Source organism: Melanotaenia boesemani, chromosome 14 (genome assembly GCF_017639745.1).
Source record: "Melanotaenia boesemani isolate fMelBoe1 chromosome 14, fMelBoe1.pri, whole genome shotgun sequence".
NCBI classification, from domain to species: domain Eukaryota; kingdom Metazoa; phylum Chordata; class Actinopteri; order Atheriniformes; family Melanotaeniidae; genus Melanotaenia; species Melanotaenia boesemani.
In genome coordinates, this window is record NC_055695.1 from 35,407,241 (window position 1) to 35,421,310 (window position 14,070).

Below are 14,070 nucleotides of genomic sequence, written 5' to 3' on the forward strand. Positions count from 1 at the left end.
CTATCAGGCTGAAGAACAAAGCCCTTAATTAATTAATGTGATTGTTTAAAAAAAAAAAAAAAAAAAAAAAAAAAAAAAAAAAAAAAAAAAAAATTACTACTACTACAATATTGAATTTCCCTTTGGGATTAATAAAGTATTTTTCATTTCATTCATTCATTTCATTTCATTTCATTTCATTTCATTTCATTCAACACAGTATGTGCTTGCACGATGCTACGTGTTAATCTAGGCTTTTAATTTCAAAGAAATAGTCAAACTTCTGGGCCCCCTTTTAACATGTCTTCATCTTTCAATTCAGAAGGAAAAATAAAAAAAAGGAATTACCAAAATCCAAAAACAGGGCGGATTTTAAATTAGGTTGTTCTTGTGAATGACCGCTAATGCCATTACAACTCGTGGAGAAAACGGAGTTAACGAAGCTGAATGTGTTAAATACGGAATGTGAGCCGCTAAGCATTATGGGTCACACGCAGGTGATTACATTAGTTTGTTTTAGTAATGATTTTTGATACCTGAAATGAAAATTATGACTAGAAACTATTGGATTCTGGATATCAGAAACTCTCTTTTTTCCTAGTAAGAATACTGTTTCAGATATCCAGAATGTTTATTTTAGATAGGAGGAATGTCATTTAGGATAGCTGGAAGTAAAAACACAATACACATGAATGGAGAATGTGACGTCATTTGTCCTAGTAAGCATAGATATATATAGAACGCTAGATGCCTTATGGCGGAGTCTTAAACGGCATCACAGGTCGGCCATCTTACCACAGGTTCGCTTCCTGGCAGAATCTGTCGAACCTGAGGTAAACCAAGGTAAGGTCAGTGATATGCTGAAACATTATTATTCTTATCTCGATGAAATTTTGACGGATTTACAAATGGTTGGATTTATTAGAAACAGTATTAACGTGGTTATAATCCTGGATGCTTGGACATGTTGAAATCGCAGATTTTCTCTTCAGAAAACGGTTTAGTCAACGTTGTGTATGGCTAGGCTGCTAGCTAGCACCTAGTAATTTTACGTCGAAGTCAGAGGCAGAATTGGTGTTTCTTTTCAATATAACTAAAGTTGCACATGATTTTCAATTTGGGTTTGGTTTGTTTAAAACATCTTCCATTCTTATTTCTAGGAAATTTGTTTTTCAAAGAGAACATGCCGGACTTTTGTGCAGCTTATGGCTGCGCTAATCATCGTAGTCTTGACACAAGAAAACGAGGGATCACCTTTCACCAGTAAGATAATACATTATTTTTAGGATAATCGTTAGTTATTTAGTGGAAGTATGTTCAATACAATTTCTGTTATACAGGAACAGTGGGGCTATGACAAATGAACCAATGATAATTTTTTTTTATGTATTTGAAATCTACTAGCCACTGTTATATTTGACCAGCATTTGCCTGGTGGCTAGTGCTACTTTACATCCCTGATCTAGGTACATTTTTACTTTATTTAGATTTCCCAAAAACGGAGAAAGGAGGAGGCAGTGGGAAATTGCTCTGAGGAGAAATGATTTTGTAGCCTCTGACAGGGCTCTGCTCTGCAGTGAGCATTTCAGGAGAGAGGACATGGACAGGACGGGGCAGACTGTGCGGCTCAAAGACGGTGTTGTCCCAACTTTATTCAACTTTCCAGCCCATCTTCAAAGAGTATGTGTAACCAACAATAATTGAAGGTGTATAAGATTGTTATATCAATAGAAGTATGTGATCAAATGTCACACTTTAGTTTTTAGTACCTGCAAGTTGTAGTATGTTGTTTATATCAGCACATTTTAGAGACTCCAAAATGTCTTATGTTTATTCTAGTCGGAAGCAACTAGAAGCACAGCCACTTCTAGAAGAGCAGAAGACAACCTGCTGAATCCAATGGACCTGATGAATGATGATGTGAGTATTTGCATGTTGAACGTCAAATCAATGAGGGCATCATATGGCTTTTTATATTAAATCCTTTATCTTGGTGGAACCCAAATAAGTCTTTGAAGGTAGTCTAAGAGCCAAATATATTTTGATGTGTTACTCTGTGTAAAAAGTTTGAAAACCATTGGCCATCTCATGCTCTCTGTCACTCATACACTGGAATGAATAAACATGAACATTTAAACCATACCTAGGGTTAGGTGACCTTTACATTATTGTCCAGAGCCACAAAAACATATTTTGCCATATAAGTGAAGAAACCTACATTGTTTTCCATGCATAGACCAGTGTCTGGAATAGCACCACAGATTCTACTCTAAGCCCTACAAAGTGCCCCCCCCCCCCCCCCCCCCCCAAACAGACACCCCAACCCCACACATGCACAGAAACAAAATAGCGATCTAATAATGGCCTGTAACTATCATTCTATTTCTCCACAAATCCACCATCAGTGGGATACTGTATGATGTTGTGTTTTCTGTTGGAGAATTGGAGAACCTAATGGTGTCTTCAGGCTCACATAATTGAGAAGTGTTGTAAAAGTAAAGTGTTAATTTATGTTGTACGTTTTGTATATTTTGCCTAAAACAGGGAGCATCTGAAGAGAGATTGAGGCTCAAGGGGCAGCGCAAGCGGCAGGCCACTGACCACTTGTACGCGTTGCCTGCTTCCCCTAAGGCTCTAAAGGCCAAACTTGAAGAAGCCTCAGCGAGAGTTAGGAAACTGGAGCGGGAGAAGAGCAATGCCTTGAGGAGAGAAAAGAGGGCAAAGAACAACATGCAGGCTCTCCTGGAGGAACTGAAGGATAAAAATCTCATCAACGAAGAGCTGAAAGACAAGCTTGGATGCTACTCAGGTAAAATGAAAATATTACATTGATTATTTTGTCTAGTTTATGATCTTTGTTCCCTTCCTAGTTTCTATTAAAAGACCTATTGAATTTCAGATCTTCCAGTTCATCTCCTGTCGAGGCACAGAGAGATTTTGCCCTTACCCTTCATTTGCATGGTCCAAAGGCTTACCACTACCTGAGAGAGACTCTGCATATTCACCTTCCACATCCCAGCTCATTGCAAAGGTATTGTGCATGATGTCTAATTTAACACTGAATTACATGAAGCTCTGCAGACAATATTATTATAAATGGTCAGGCTACATAGGAAGGCTTCAAATATTTATTTTTGACGGGGCAAGCTGGGGATCGGGCAAAACTTGTCCAAAGTCAAATCGATGTTTACATAGTCATTTTACAGATGTTTTTAGTATGTCCAGTGTCCACCATAGGCATGCTTGAGTTAGTGGTTTAAATGGCTATGTGGTTAAATGTGTACCCTGAAGACCCACTTTCCACATCCAATAACCCATGACAAGGTTTTTGTCATGATGGATGCCTGCCACATGTTGAAGCTGACACGCAATATGTTGCAGGTACATGCTCATTATTTCCCATTTACTCTGTTTTACTTTTCTGTTTTTTATACATTGTTCTTTGTATTTACATAATTATGTTAACTGCAGTTGATGTGTGCTGTGAGGAAAAAAATGTGATTCTGCAATCTGCAGGCATACAGCCCCATAAGAAGTGTAACTGGCAGAATCAGTTGGAATTACATAGTCCAGCTGAACAATGTCCAAAAGAAAAATGAACTACATGCTGCCAACCGAGTCACTGATAAGCATGTGAACTTTGCTAATCAGAAGATGAAGGTATGTTTGCATGGGGATTCATTTAGAGAGGGTCACAATAGAAATGGACTCTAAGCCTTTGTTTTTTTTATACTTTATGATGGTCTTTGTATCTTGTAGTGCAAATGTGTTCTTCATTTCTCTTTCTAAACTTAAGGTCTCCCTGGCTGCTCAGACCCTCAGTAACTCTGTGGCTGTGGCACTTCGCTCTTTGCAGGACATGGGATATGCAGAGTTCAAAGATTCTGAGGCTACTTCAGAGTTTATCAAGGTAATGCAACTACAGATTTGCATCATTGACCAAACCTATAAAACTCATCCTCCCTTTGTAGTTGATCTGTTGGTCAGGTGACACTAAGAGAGTTGTGGTTATGAGGTAAGAATGTCTCCAGGATTATCACTTTTCACATTTGAAATCAGGATTGATTAAATAATTATGATCCTCCTTAAATACAACGATACGTAAGAACTTAAAATGGTTAAAACGGTTTACACCGACCTCATACTTTTCTCAAAAGCACCCTTATTGTCACATCTCATATTTACAGGTATAAGGCACTGCAACATATCCACAGAGGAAATGGAAATGGAAACTATGCCTCATACTTGGATGCTTAGTATCTGATACCTGTTGACACTAAGTCTTATAGTGATGATTTCAGTGCTATCAGTTAATTAAGATATTTGTTTATAGATAACAGACAGGCTGTTTGACATCTTGAACAGTTGCAATCCCAGAGCCAAAGGGTTCAAAGCCCCCCTTGGTTCTACAAACTGGACAAGCACCAGGGAGTTCTTGTTAAAAGCCAGGGAGTTCCTACTCACTTTGAAGATGGAGGATGGCAAACCCCTTTACAGAACAAAGAGGTCTTTTAAAATAGTGACTGTTCAACTAGTGACGCACTGACACCATTTGTAGTCGCCAATACCCAGTACAAATTCTTAATTACATTATCAGAATTGGACTGTTGATTTAGAAAATCAGGATTTCTTTTATTCTTTGTAGATGTATACAAGCTAGTGAATTTATAAATCATGAAATTATTTAAGATAAAACTACTGGTTGTCAGTGCATCCCTCAAGTTCATTAAATAAGTTCTGTTCTCTTGTTTATCTACTATCTTCTGCATCAAGTTCAGATGCTCTGTCCTCCTGTCTGCATCAAGTTCATAGGATGCTCTGTCCTGTAAGATGTTCTGTCCTTTCTGCATCGAGTTCATGAGATGCTCTTTTCAGTCTGCATCAAGTTCATAAAGTGGTATGTATTATTCATATGATTCTATCTTGCTCCAATGTATTTTCTGTTTGCAGCTTTTGTCTGGGTTATAGTTCTCCTTTATTCGTTTTTTTTTTTCTCCCCAGATGCCCATGTCAAAATGGTACGTCTTGCATGGTCTTTGTTATGTCAAGAAGGTTTAGTGTCCTTAAGTAATTTTAAGGGTCCTAAACCTCACAATAATTACTTTAAGGTCAGGGATGCAAACTAGTCAGCTTACCCCCCCCAAGAAAAAAATTAAGCTGAATAGCAGTGAACAATTTTCAATTGTTTAACCTGTAAATTTGTGTCTACCCGTAGAAGTGAGAGATGCTCTGGGAGCATTCACTATTTTGATCCTATACCGTTAGTTTGCATTCCTGCTTTCCTGTGGACAGTAGTAGAATCATAGTAATTAAATATTTGCTTTTGAAGGTTCCTCTCAGTCCTGGGCTTTGTCATCAACATCGACACATTGATGTCGATGGTCCCTGTGCTGCTTGAAGGCCAGCGATATGTCCTGACCTACAGATTCAGCCAGGACCACTTAGAGCTTCTCTTTAACTCTATTAGAGCATCCGGTAGGGATCACAACTTATATTTACCATCCACAACACTAAAATGACACAATTTTAATCAAATGCTTTTATTGTTTGTGGGTCTGTTTGTGTATGTATCATGTCCTGTGTGTGTGTGTGTATATAAATATATAATATTTATGTATGTATATATATATATATATATATATATATATATATATATATATATATATATATACATACACATTTATATTATATTTATATATATAATTTTTGTGTGTGTGAGAGGGTGTTTTCTGAAGACATACACATTTCATGCAAGTGTCACAAACTGACAAATTGAGTATCTAAAAAAAAGTCTATCTGAACATTGATCACCATTGACACAGTCTGAATTATTTGATAATCTTGTGTTTCTTCAAGGCGGCTGGAATAACAACCCCACTGCCAGCCAGTTTAAGTACATATTCAGGAAGCTGATGGCCCGGTGTGGAGTTGTGAGTCGCAGAGGCAATGTTACAGCACAAGATGAAACCGAGTCCCTAACAGCGACCACTGACACCTCTAGAAGCCTGTCAGCTGTGGATGTTTCCTCTGCAGCAGGAGGAGAAGACCTTCCATCTCCATTTGCAGACATTCCGGCCCTACTCCATGACCACAGCTATCTTCCCGTCCGCTTCAATGGTCTTGTGGACAACGCTCTTGTGTACATTTCAGGTAAAGGCTGACTGAAAGCCGATTTTGCCGGTAACCAATAGTGCCAGTATTCAAATCCATGGGAAAACGATATGATGATTGTCAAAAAAGGAGAACTGTCTCACGGTTTCCCATGTTTATTTATTTATTATCATTACTTCTAGTCATGCTATTGTTATACTAACCCTTTTTTAGGATTTGTTGTGCGACGGGCTCTGAAGAAGCTGGCCTGTGATGTCTGCCGTGCCAGCCTGGTGACAGATCCTGCATCTGCCATCAAGGACCACAGCTACCACCTACTCTCTCTAAAAAACAATGGAGGCCTGGTGATTCCATCACAGGGAACAGTAAAGGTCGTCAGGGCAGCAGAATGTGTCATTCGCCAGGCCTCAGCTGGTTGCAGACAATCAAGGCCCATCAAACTGCTGGAGGTCATTTACATTGTACGGAAGAGGATTGGGTCAGAGGATGTGTTTGAGCTTGGGGAGCACATCAATGATACACAGTATGGCATAGACAGCCACCACCATGCACTGCTGACATTAGTTGTGTCCCTGTTTTTTAAGTTGAGGCTACACCACGTCGCTAGGATGACGACAATAACCCTACAGAGCAACAGTATGAGACAGAAGCTCAACAAAACGGTGCTTTTCAAAGGGCATTAGCGCAATGTGGATGTTGGGTCTTCGGACACCGAGTTTCAGCTCCTAATTAAATATTTCTAAACAATGTGTTTCAGACTGGTTTTCTATGATTTCATATATGTAAATGTAAATTATACTGTACATTGAGGACATTTGATAATGCTGAAGGTTACCGTTTACTGTTTATACCAATATTAGTGGTATTAACCCTTTCAAGCATGAATTATAAGAAACAGTGCCACATGTTTTTTTGCATACAGTATTTTACTTCCAGAGACACATACAGTGATGCTTTTTTATTTCTTGATCATATTTTACCTTATTTTTTAAATGTATTTTGACAGTTTATTCAAAATTATTAATTAGATAAGCTTTTCATATTTATATTTTCTGGCTATTCTATAAAAATACGGCTATCATTTTTATTTTCCTGTTTATCACTAAAGAAAGTTTGGTTATTACAATGTATGAATTTACATATATAAATATTCATTCTAGAGTAAGTGACAGTGTATTGCATGACTCACTGATGTCCCCTGAAGTGGCAAAATTACAAATATCCACCCAAGAATATACTAGAAAACAGCTGTCAAATAGGTGTCCACCGTAGTGGATGCTACGCATGAAAGGGGTAAATTTATATTGTGTATTCTGTGATTATGGTACATTATGAGCATGCATTATATTGAGAGGCGGATGAAGTATTGTCAGAGGTGGGTAAAATGTTCAGTTAAGTTTATCCCCTACATGTATGGTCTCAAGGCCTCAATTATTCAAGTATGCAGTGTCTACAGTATATACATCTGTGTACAGGGTGGGGATTTCAACATAGAGCCTTTCTTATAGCCTATTTGTAATAGGAAATATTAATCTACCTGTTTCAGAAAATTATTTTTAGGACAACATAATCATTAAAGGATTTCAACATAGAGCCTTTCTTATAGCCTATTTGTAATAGGGAATATTAATCTACCTGTTTCATAACATTATTTTTAGGACAACATAATCATTAATAACAATTGAGTATAATTATTACATCCACCCATGTTTATAACAAACCAAACCGTTTGAAAATCTGTTGAAATTTGATCAAGTTATGGTCCTCTGAAAAGTACTTTTACACTACCAACAGCGTTATGGGTGAGAGAGCTACCTGTGGTAAGATGGCCGCCAGGCACGGACGTTCGACTTTGTTGGCTGGCAACGCGGACGAGGCATCTAGCGTTCTATATATATCTATGGTAGGTCCCACCAAGTCATTGGTAGGGTATCCGCGGATCCTTAAAAAGTCTTAAATGAGATTTTTCAAAATTAAGGCCTTAAATATCATTAAAAATGACAAGTAATCCTTAAATCCAGAGTCCCAAGGTCTTAAAAAATAGCACACATCAAATAAACAGAACTTATATATTTTATCTGGAAATCTCTAAAGAACTTTCTAATTACTGTTTTGTATTTTTGTATAAGAGGTTGGAATCTGCGGAACCCCTTGGTTGTCTGTGTGTGTGGGGGGGTCTATTTTCAGGCACATTAGCAGTTTGTACTTCATTAGCTAACAGGTGCGTCAGTCATGGGGAAGTGCAGGTTTAATGTTCGCTGGCTGGATGATCCAACATTTAGGACACATGGTTAGCAACGGTTCCAGGGAACAGCTACGAGGCCCACTGTACGCTGTGCAAGAAGATTTTTAAACTCTGCTCGATGGGAGTTAAAGCTGTGGAGTCGCATATGCGCAGCGAGAAGCAAGAAGCTGCTGCCAAAACCCGCCAGCAGATGCCCGCCATTTCTCAGTTCTGCGCTATTCCATCAGTTCCTCAGACTTCAGCTACATTTCCGATCCCAGCGACGACTGCAGCATCAGAGACAGACTTCAGGGCAATCTTTGGGTCCACCGCTACCCTTCAGGCAGAGGTACTGTGGTGTCTGCATAGCGTGACAAAACACCAGTCCTACAGCGCTAATGATGGAGTTGGAGAGATTTTCCAGGCTTTGTTTCCTGACTCAGGAATCGCTAAAAACTTTACCTGTGGTAAAGACAAAACAGCCTACATATCGACATTTGGTTTGGCTCCCTATATCATTAAACTCCTCGTGGCCGATGTCAACAGAGGCAGTTTTACTTTGATGTTTGATGAAACCCTCAACAAAATGACTAAAACAAAGCAACTGGACTTACATGTTCATTACTGGAAAGATGATCGAGTCCAGTCTAGATACCTGAGATCCCAGTTCATGGGTCATGGAAGAGCTGAGGATTTACTACTCCACTTTAAAGTAAGAATCAAGCCAACACTTATAAAATACCTGTAGTTGTTTTTGTTTTGAAATGGAAAACATGAACGTTTTTTTTCTTAAGCATTTTTTGTTATAAAAATTATTATGCAGTTGTGTTGAAATCCATAACAAATAATGCTTTTTATTTTGCCATATTAAAATGTGTAAAATATAAAACATATTTTTGACAATTTCACAACAAGCTATGGCTTTTCTGTGCATCAATTCTAAGTTTTAATTGTGATACATTTTACTAATGCTAGATATCGTCTAGACTATATGTTTGATAAATTACTCTTTTTTTCATCAGGAATGCACTCAACAGCTGGATTTGAAAAAGCTGCTTTCAGTCTCCATGGATGGACCCAGTGTAAACTGGAAGTTTCTGGAACTACTTCAACAAGAACAGCATGGGCAGTGTGAGGGGACTCAATTGATTGTTGTCGGGAGCTGTGGCCTCCACACCCTACACAATGCCTGCAAATGCGGTTTTGCCTTATGGCAGCTAGAGAAAGTGTTAAAAGCCATGCATGTTCTCTTCCATAATGTGCCAGCAAGGAGAGAGGACTTCACTGCTTTGACCAAATCTGCAAAATTTCCACTTGCATTCTGTAGCCACCGATGGCTTGAAAACTTACCAGTAGCCGAGAGAGCCCTAGAGGTGTGGCCATGACCATGTACCTGGATGCAGTCAGAATGAGGAAGCTACCAAATCCAGGAACTGCATCTTTTGATACCCTTGAAGCAGCTCAGAAAGACCCCCTCATCCAGGCAAAGCTACATTTCTACATCGCTATCATCAGGACATTCACGCCATTCTTGAACAGATATCAAACTGATGAACCAGTGATGCCATTCTTAGCCACAGACTTGACTGAGTTGATGAAGGTAACTATATCCTTGCACTGGACAGTTTGATGTTGCTATTTATTTCAGTGTGTGTACAATTCTGTCTGACTTAATTTATACTAAATTTGTCCTCACAGTAGTGTGCTACCTTTAATCATATTGAAAAAATGTGATTCATATGATTGATTTGCAAATTATATACAGAAACTCACACCCACAAATATGATTTAAGAAATCAATTTTCTAATGTTGGTCTGTGTTGTGATAAATGTTTGAAAAATTTAGCATGAGTTAAGATGCATTTTGTTTTTCTGTCAGAGTGTGCTGAGGCGTTTTGTCAAAAGAGAGATCCTGAAGGACATCAGTCCACTGCCGTTGGTCAGACTGAATGTCAGCGACAAGAATAGCTGGGTCCACCTAAAAGATGTCACTGTAGGCTTGGGTGCAGAATCAGTTCTCAAGGTAGTGTTTCACCTTTTAATGTAATGATGATAGACAGCAAATATAGTTTGTTTTTATAAGAAAGGGTCACTTAGTCTTATTACATTTCATTCTGTCAGGAACTTCAGAGACAAAAAAAGATGGGGGAGCTCACAGTCTTGGAGTATAGGAAGGACTGCATCAAGATGATGTCTACCATCATTCAGAAAGTGCAAGACAAGAGCCCATTAAAGTATCCCCCTGTTAGGCAGGTGGCCTGTTTGGACCCCAGCAGGATGTACTCTGACCCAGACTGGTGCCAGACAAATATGACAAAACTAGTGCAGAGATTTCTGCAAAGCAAGCATTTATCAGGAGGTGTCTCTGCTGGTAGGAGATAATACAACAGTTCAGTCTGTGTTTACACCAAAATATAAAAAGGATCAAGTTTGCTGATAAATATGAATCTGGTTTATGTACTGTGTTACGACCCCTGGTCTACAGCCCATGGGAGAAAGGCTGTCTGGGGATTTCCTTGTGGGTTTGACGCAGCCCCAGCTGGAACCGCCCCTCCCTCTGACGTCAGCCAGACGTCCTTCTATTCCGTGCCAGCTGGAATGATTGCTCCGTCTCCGCTTCCAGGTTCTACAACCAATCCAGTGGAGCAGCCAGGCCTTCAAAAAGGAGGAGGCCCCAACAACCGGGGCAGCTGTGTTCCCGTGGGCGCACAGTTTGCCAGGCTGGGTGTTGGAGTGTAATCGTTGGACTTTATAGAGTATTTAGTGAGCTTGATTCCTGTCTTGAGTAATTGTGTGCACCTTTGTGCTTTTGAGTTGATATTGAGCAGAGACTCTCACCAGTTTTGTGTGAGTCATCTTAAGTTATCGTTTTGGATATGGTTAATGCTCTCACCTTTTGTGAGTAGCTTTTTGGTTGTTTGTTTTGGTTATTAGACGCTCTCACCTTTTGTGAGTAGCCATTGGTTAAGTTTCCTTTTTGTACATAGTATAACAGTAATTGTAATATCTCTTTTCTTTCCGTTGCTCTTTTTCTTTTGGCTGGAGTTATATAACCTATATTTAGGACACCCTTTGTTGTATTTTGGATTTTGGTTGTTTATATGAACCCGAGTGTGTAAATAAACCTTGGTTATATTTTACGGTTTTGTCCAGCCTTTTTTGTTATCTGCCCTAAACCCCTGGATCTTGTGGAGGGCCGTAACAACTGTATATAATCAAAATGTGTTTCCCTGTTTCTTTTTATGTTGCAGGTGATGTAATTATACAGCAGTTTAGTGAGGTCTTATCTGTTGGAGCAAGAAGTGAGACCTTTCTCTCCTATAGACCCACAGAGAGCAGACTGGATGCATTTCTCCATGGTGTCCTGAGCCAACGCTATCAGGAGCTATGGGAGTTTTGCCAGAAACTACTTCTTCTTTCCCATGGACAAGCAACAGTGGAGAGAGGATTCTCTGTAAACAAAGAGGTGGAGACCTGCAATATGCAGGAAGAAACAGTGATTACCCAGCGATTGGTTTGTGATTATGTCAGTGTCTGTGGGGGAGTTCTCAAAGTCCCTATCTCAAAGGAACTACTTGCATCTGCTGCATCAGCAAGGTCCAGATACAGACAGCATCTAGATGAGCAAAAGAGGAAGAAAATAACTGATGCCCAGGCACAGAGACGAAAAGCTGCAGAGGAAACCATAGAGGAGCTTAGGAAGAAGAAGCAAACTCTGCTGCAGGTGTCCAGCAGCCTACATAGGGACGCTGATAAACTTGCAGAAGAAGCTGAAGGGAAGAGTGGAACCTTGATGGCCCAGCTCATCACAAAATCCAACACACTGAGGAAAAGACACAAAGAAAAAGTGTGTGAATTAGAGCAAGTGGAAGCTGAGCTGAACACAAAGACTGAAGAACTCAGATCTATTCCATAACAGGAAGAAGTAGCATCACAATTCACTTACTTATTCAGTTTGCAGCACTTGTATTCAGTTTAGATATTCATGTAACAGAGTTTACTTAAATACTTGTATTTTTGGTATTTGATTAACTGAACCTGTTAGTACTTGATAAATGCATTCACTTTCATGCTCTGAGAAACAATTATCTTTACATTTGTTATCTTTTAGCACTGTCACATAAGTGTTTGGACTATTTGTAAGGTGGTTCCATGCTTTACATTTCGTGAACGTAAGGTCTTAAATTTTATCAAAGCGGCATTAAAAAGGTCTTAAAAAGTCTTAAATTTGGCTCCCTTAAGGCTGCAGATACCTTGCATTGGCTGTCTACGGTGGCTTCAACGATCCTTATTGGTAGTCTACGTTCAAAGTCTACGGTCAGTAAATCGGGCGATCCCATTGGTTGTCTACGGTCGGCGTCCGCCGTCATTGCGCTACCGTAGACACGACTCCTGCGAACTCCCCAAATGTAGGAATTTCGACTGCATAATTTCTGGTAGTGGCTGTTTTTTATGCAGTACATTTAAATTATGTCCATATTTGGACTACATATTACAACATTTATACATCAACATTCAGCTGCATGCTTCCACAGTCGTCTTGTTGGTGCATGGACAGTAAAAGAAACTATCTTCTGTTTCTCGTCAGGTCGTCTGAATTGTTTGAATTCATTGAAGCATTTTCAAGAAAAATATCTTGAGAGGAAACACTGATCTAAAAGAGACTGGTTAAAGCTTGTTACTATGACTTTAAAATATTTGGAACTAATGTTAATTAATTTTCCTTAAAAATGATAAAGGACTTAATGTTTTCTCTTCAGTGTATCACAATTTACATATTCCCTCAAAGTATGCATCTTCATTCTATATGTAGCAAATAAAATGTTTTATGACCATATTAAAATGATCTGACGACTTCAGTCCTGTCAAGGGTTAAAGCAAAAATGATCAAATTGGATTTTTCATTTGAAGCAGTACATTGTCCCGGAGGTTGTCTCTGCTCTGCGTACACTGTGTTGTATACACATCCAAAACTGTGTCTAAGTAACTCGGTCAGTATACTAATATTCTGGAGATATCGGTTATCAGATGGAAGTACTTGTTCTTGTTAGAAACCGTCTCTCTCACAGATCACTGTATTACATGACATCCTGATGGGTCTGTGTCTCTCTGCAAAAAGGCCTCATGACTACAGAGTAGTAGTTTCCTAACAGGCATGAACTGCTAGTACAGCGGTCACTTAGACCAGTGCAAAACCGCAAACTCATTGGAAACAGCATGAGTGTGAATGACAGTACAGGGATTCAAATCCCACATACAGATGCAAACGTAGGACTCTTTGTTCATGGTTAGTGCTACGGTGGTATATCCATGCATCACAGAATATTACTGCAGTCCTTTACATACACGTATATTGAATCACTTAAGTGTAGATAACGTAAATTGTGGGGAGAGTAAATGTATAATCTGTATAACATGGTGTTGGCCAGTAGTTGACGCTCTCTGCCAGCTGGTGGCAGTCTCACCACATCAGGGCCGAGCACCACCCGAGCAGAGGAGAAATGACATGCCATCTACATTATAAATGTCACTATTTATGATTGACTTATGAAGTGTTCTATACCTGTGTCATTTTTTATGTTTTATATAAGATGGGGAGTGTTTGGCTGCCTTAGGTCCAAGATAATGTCATAAAAAGTATTTATTACCCTTAAGAAGTAGATTTAAAGCGGTTTCAATCCAAATTTGGTTTCATTCATTTCAGATGGTACGTCCTTCCTCAGGCTTGCTTGCAGATGTTCAGATTCAGATTCAGA

The 14,070-nt window shown here is 39.2% G+C and overlaps 2 protein-coding genes across 2 annotated transcripts; both read left to right on the plus strand.

The window, feature by feature from the left end:
* Positions 1-719: 719 nt before the first annotated feature.
* LOC121653748 (THAP domain-containing protein 6-like) lies at positions 720-2,964 on the plus strand. Its single transcript, XM_042007409.1, has 6 exons — positions 720-822; positions 1,140-1,242; positions 1,467-1,659; positions 1,819-1,899; positions 2,524-2,788; positions 2,879-2,964. Exons 2-6 carry the CDS (start codon positions 1,163-1,165, stop codon positions 2,962-2,964), a joined length of 705 nt encoding a protein of 234 aa, XP_041863343.1. The 5' UTR covers positions 720-822; positions 1,140-1,162.
* A 304-nt stretch (positions 2,965-3,268) lies between these two features.
* Positions 3,269-6,773, plus strand: LOC121653749. Its single transcript, XM_042007410.1, has 8 exons — positions 3,269-3,360; positions 3,496-3,639; positions 3,776-3,889; positions 4,753-4,876; positions 4,981-4,997; positions 5,309-5,454; positions 5,836-6,129; positions 6,304-6,773. The coding sequence occupies exons 5-8, from the start codon at positions 4,981-4,983 to the stop codon at positions 6,771-6,773; spliced, it is 927 nt and encodes a 308-aa protein (XP_041863344.1). The 5' UTR covers positions 3,269-3,360; positions 3,496-3,639; positions 3,776-3,889; positions 4,753-4,876.
* The last annotated feature ends 7,297 nt before the right edge of the window (positions 6,774-14,070 follow it).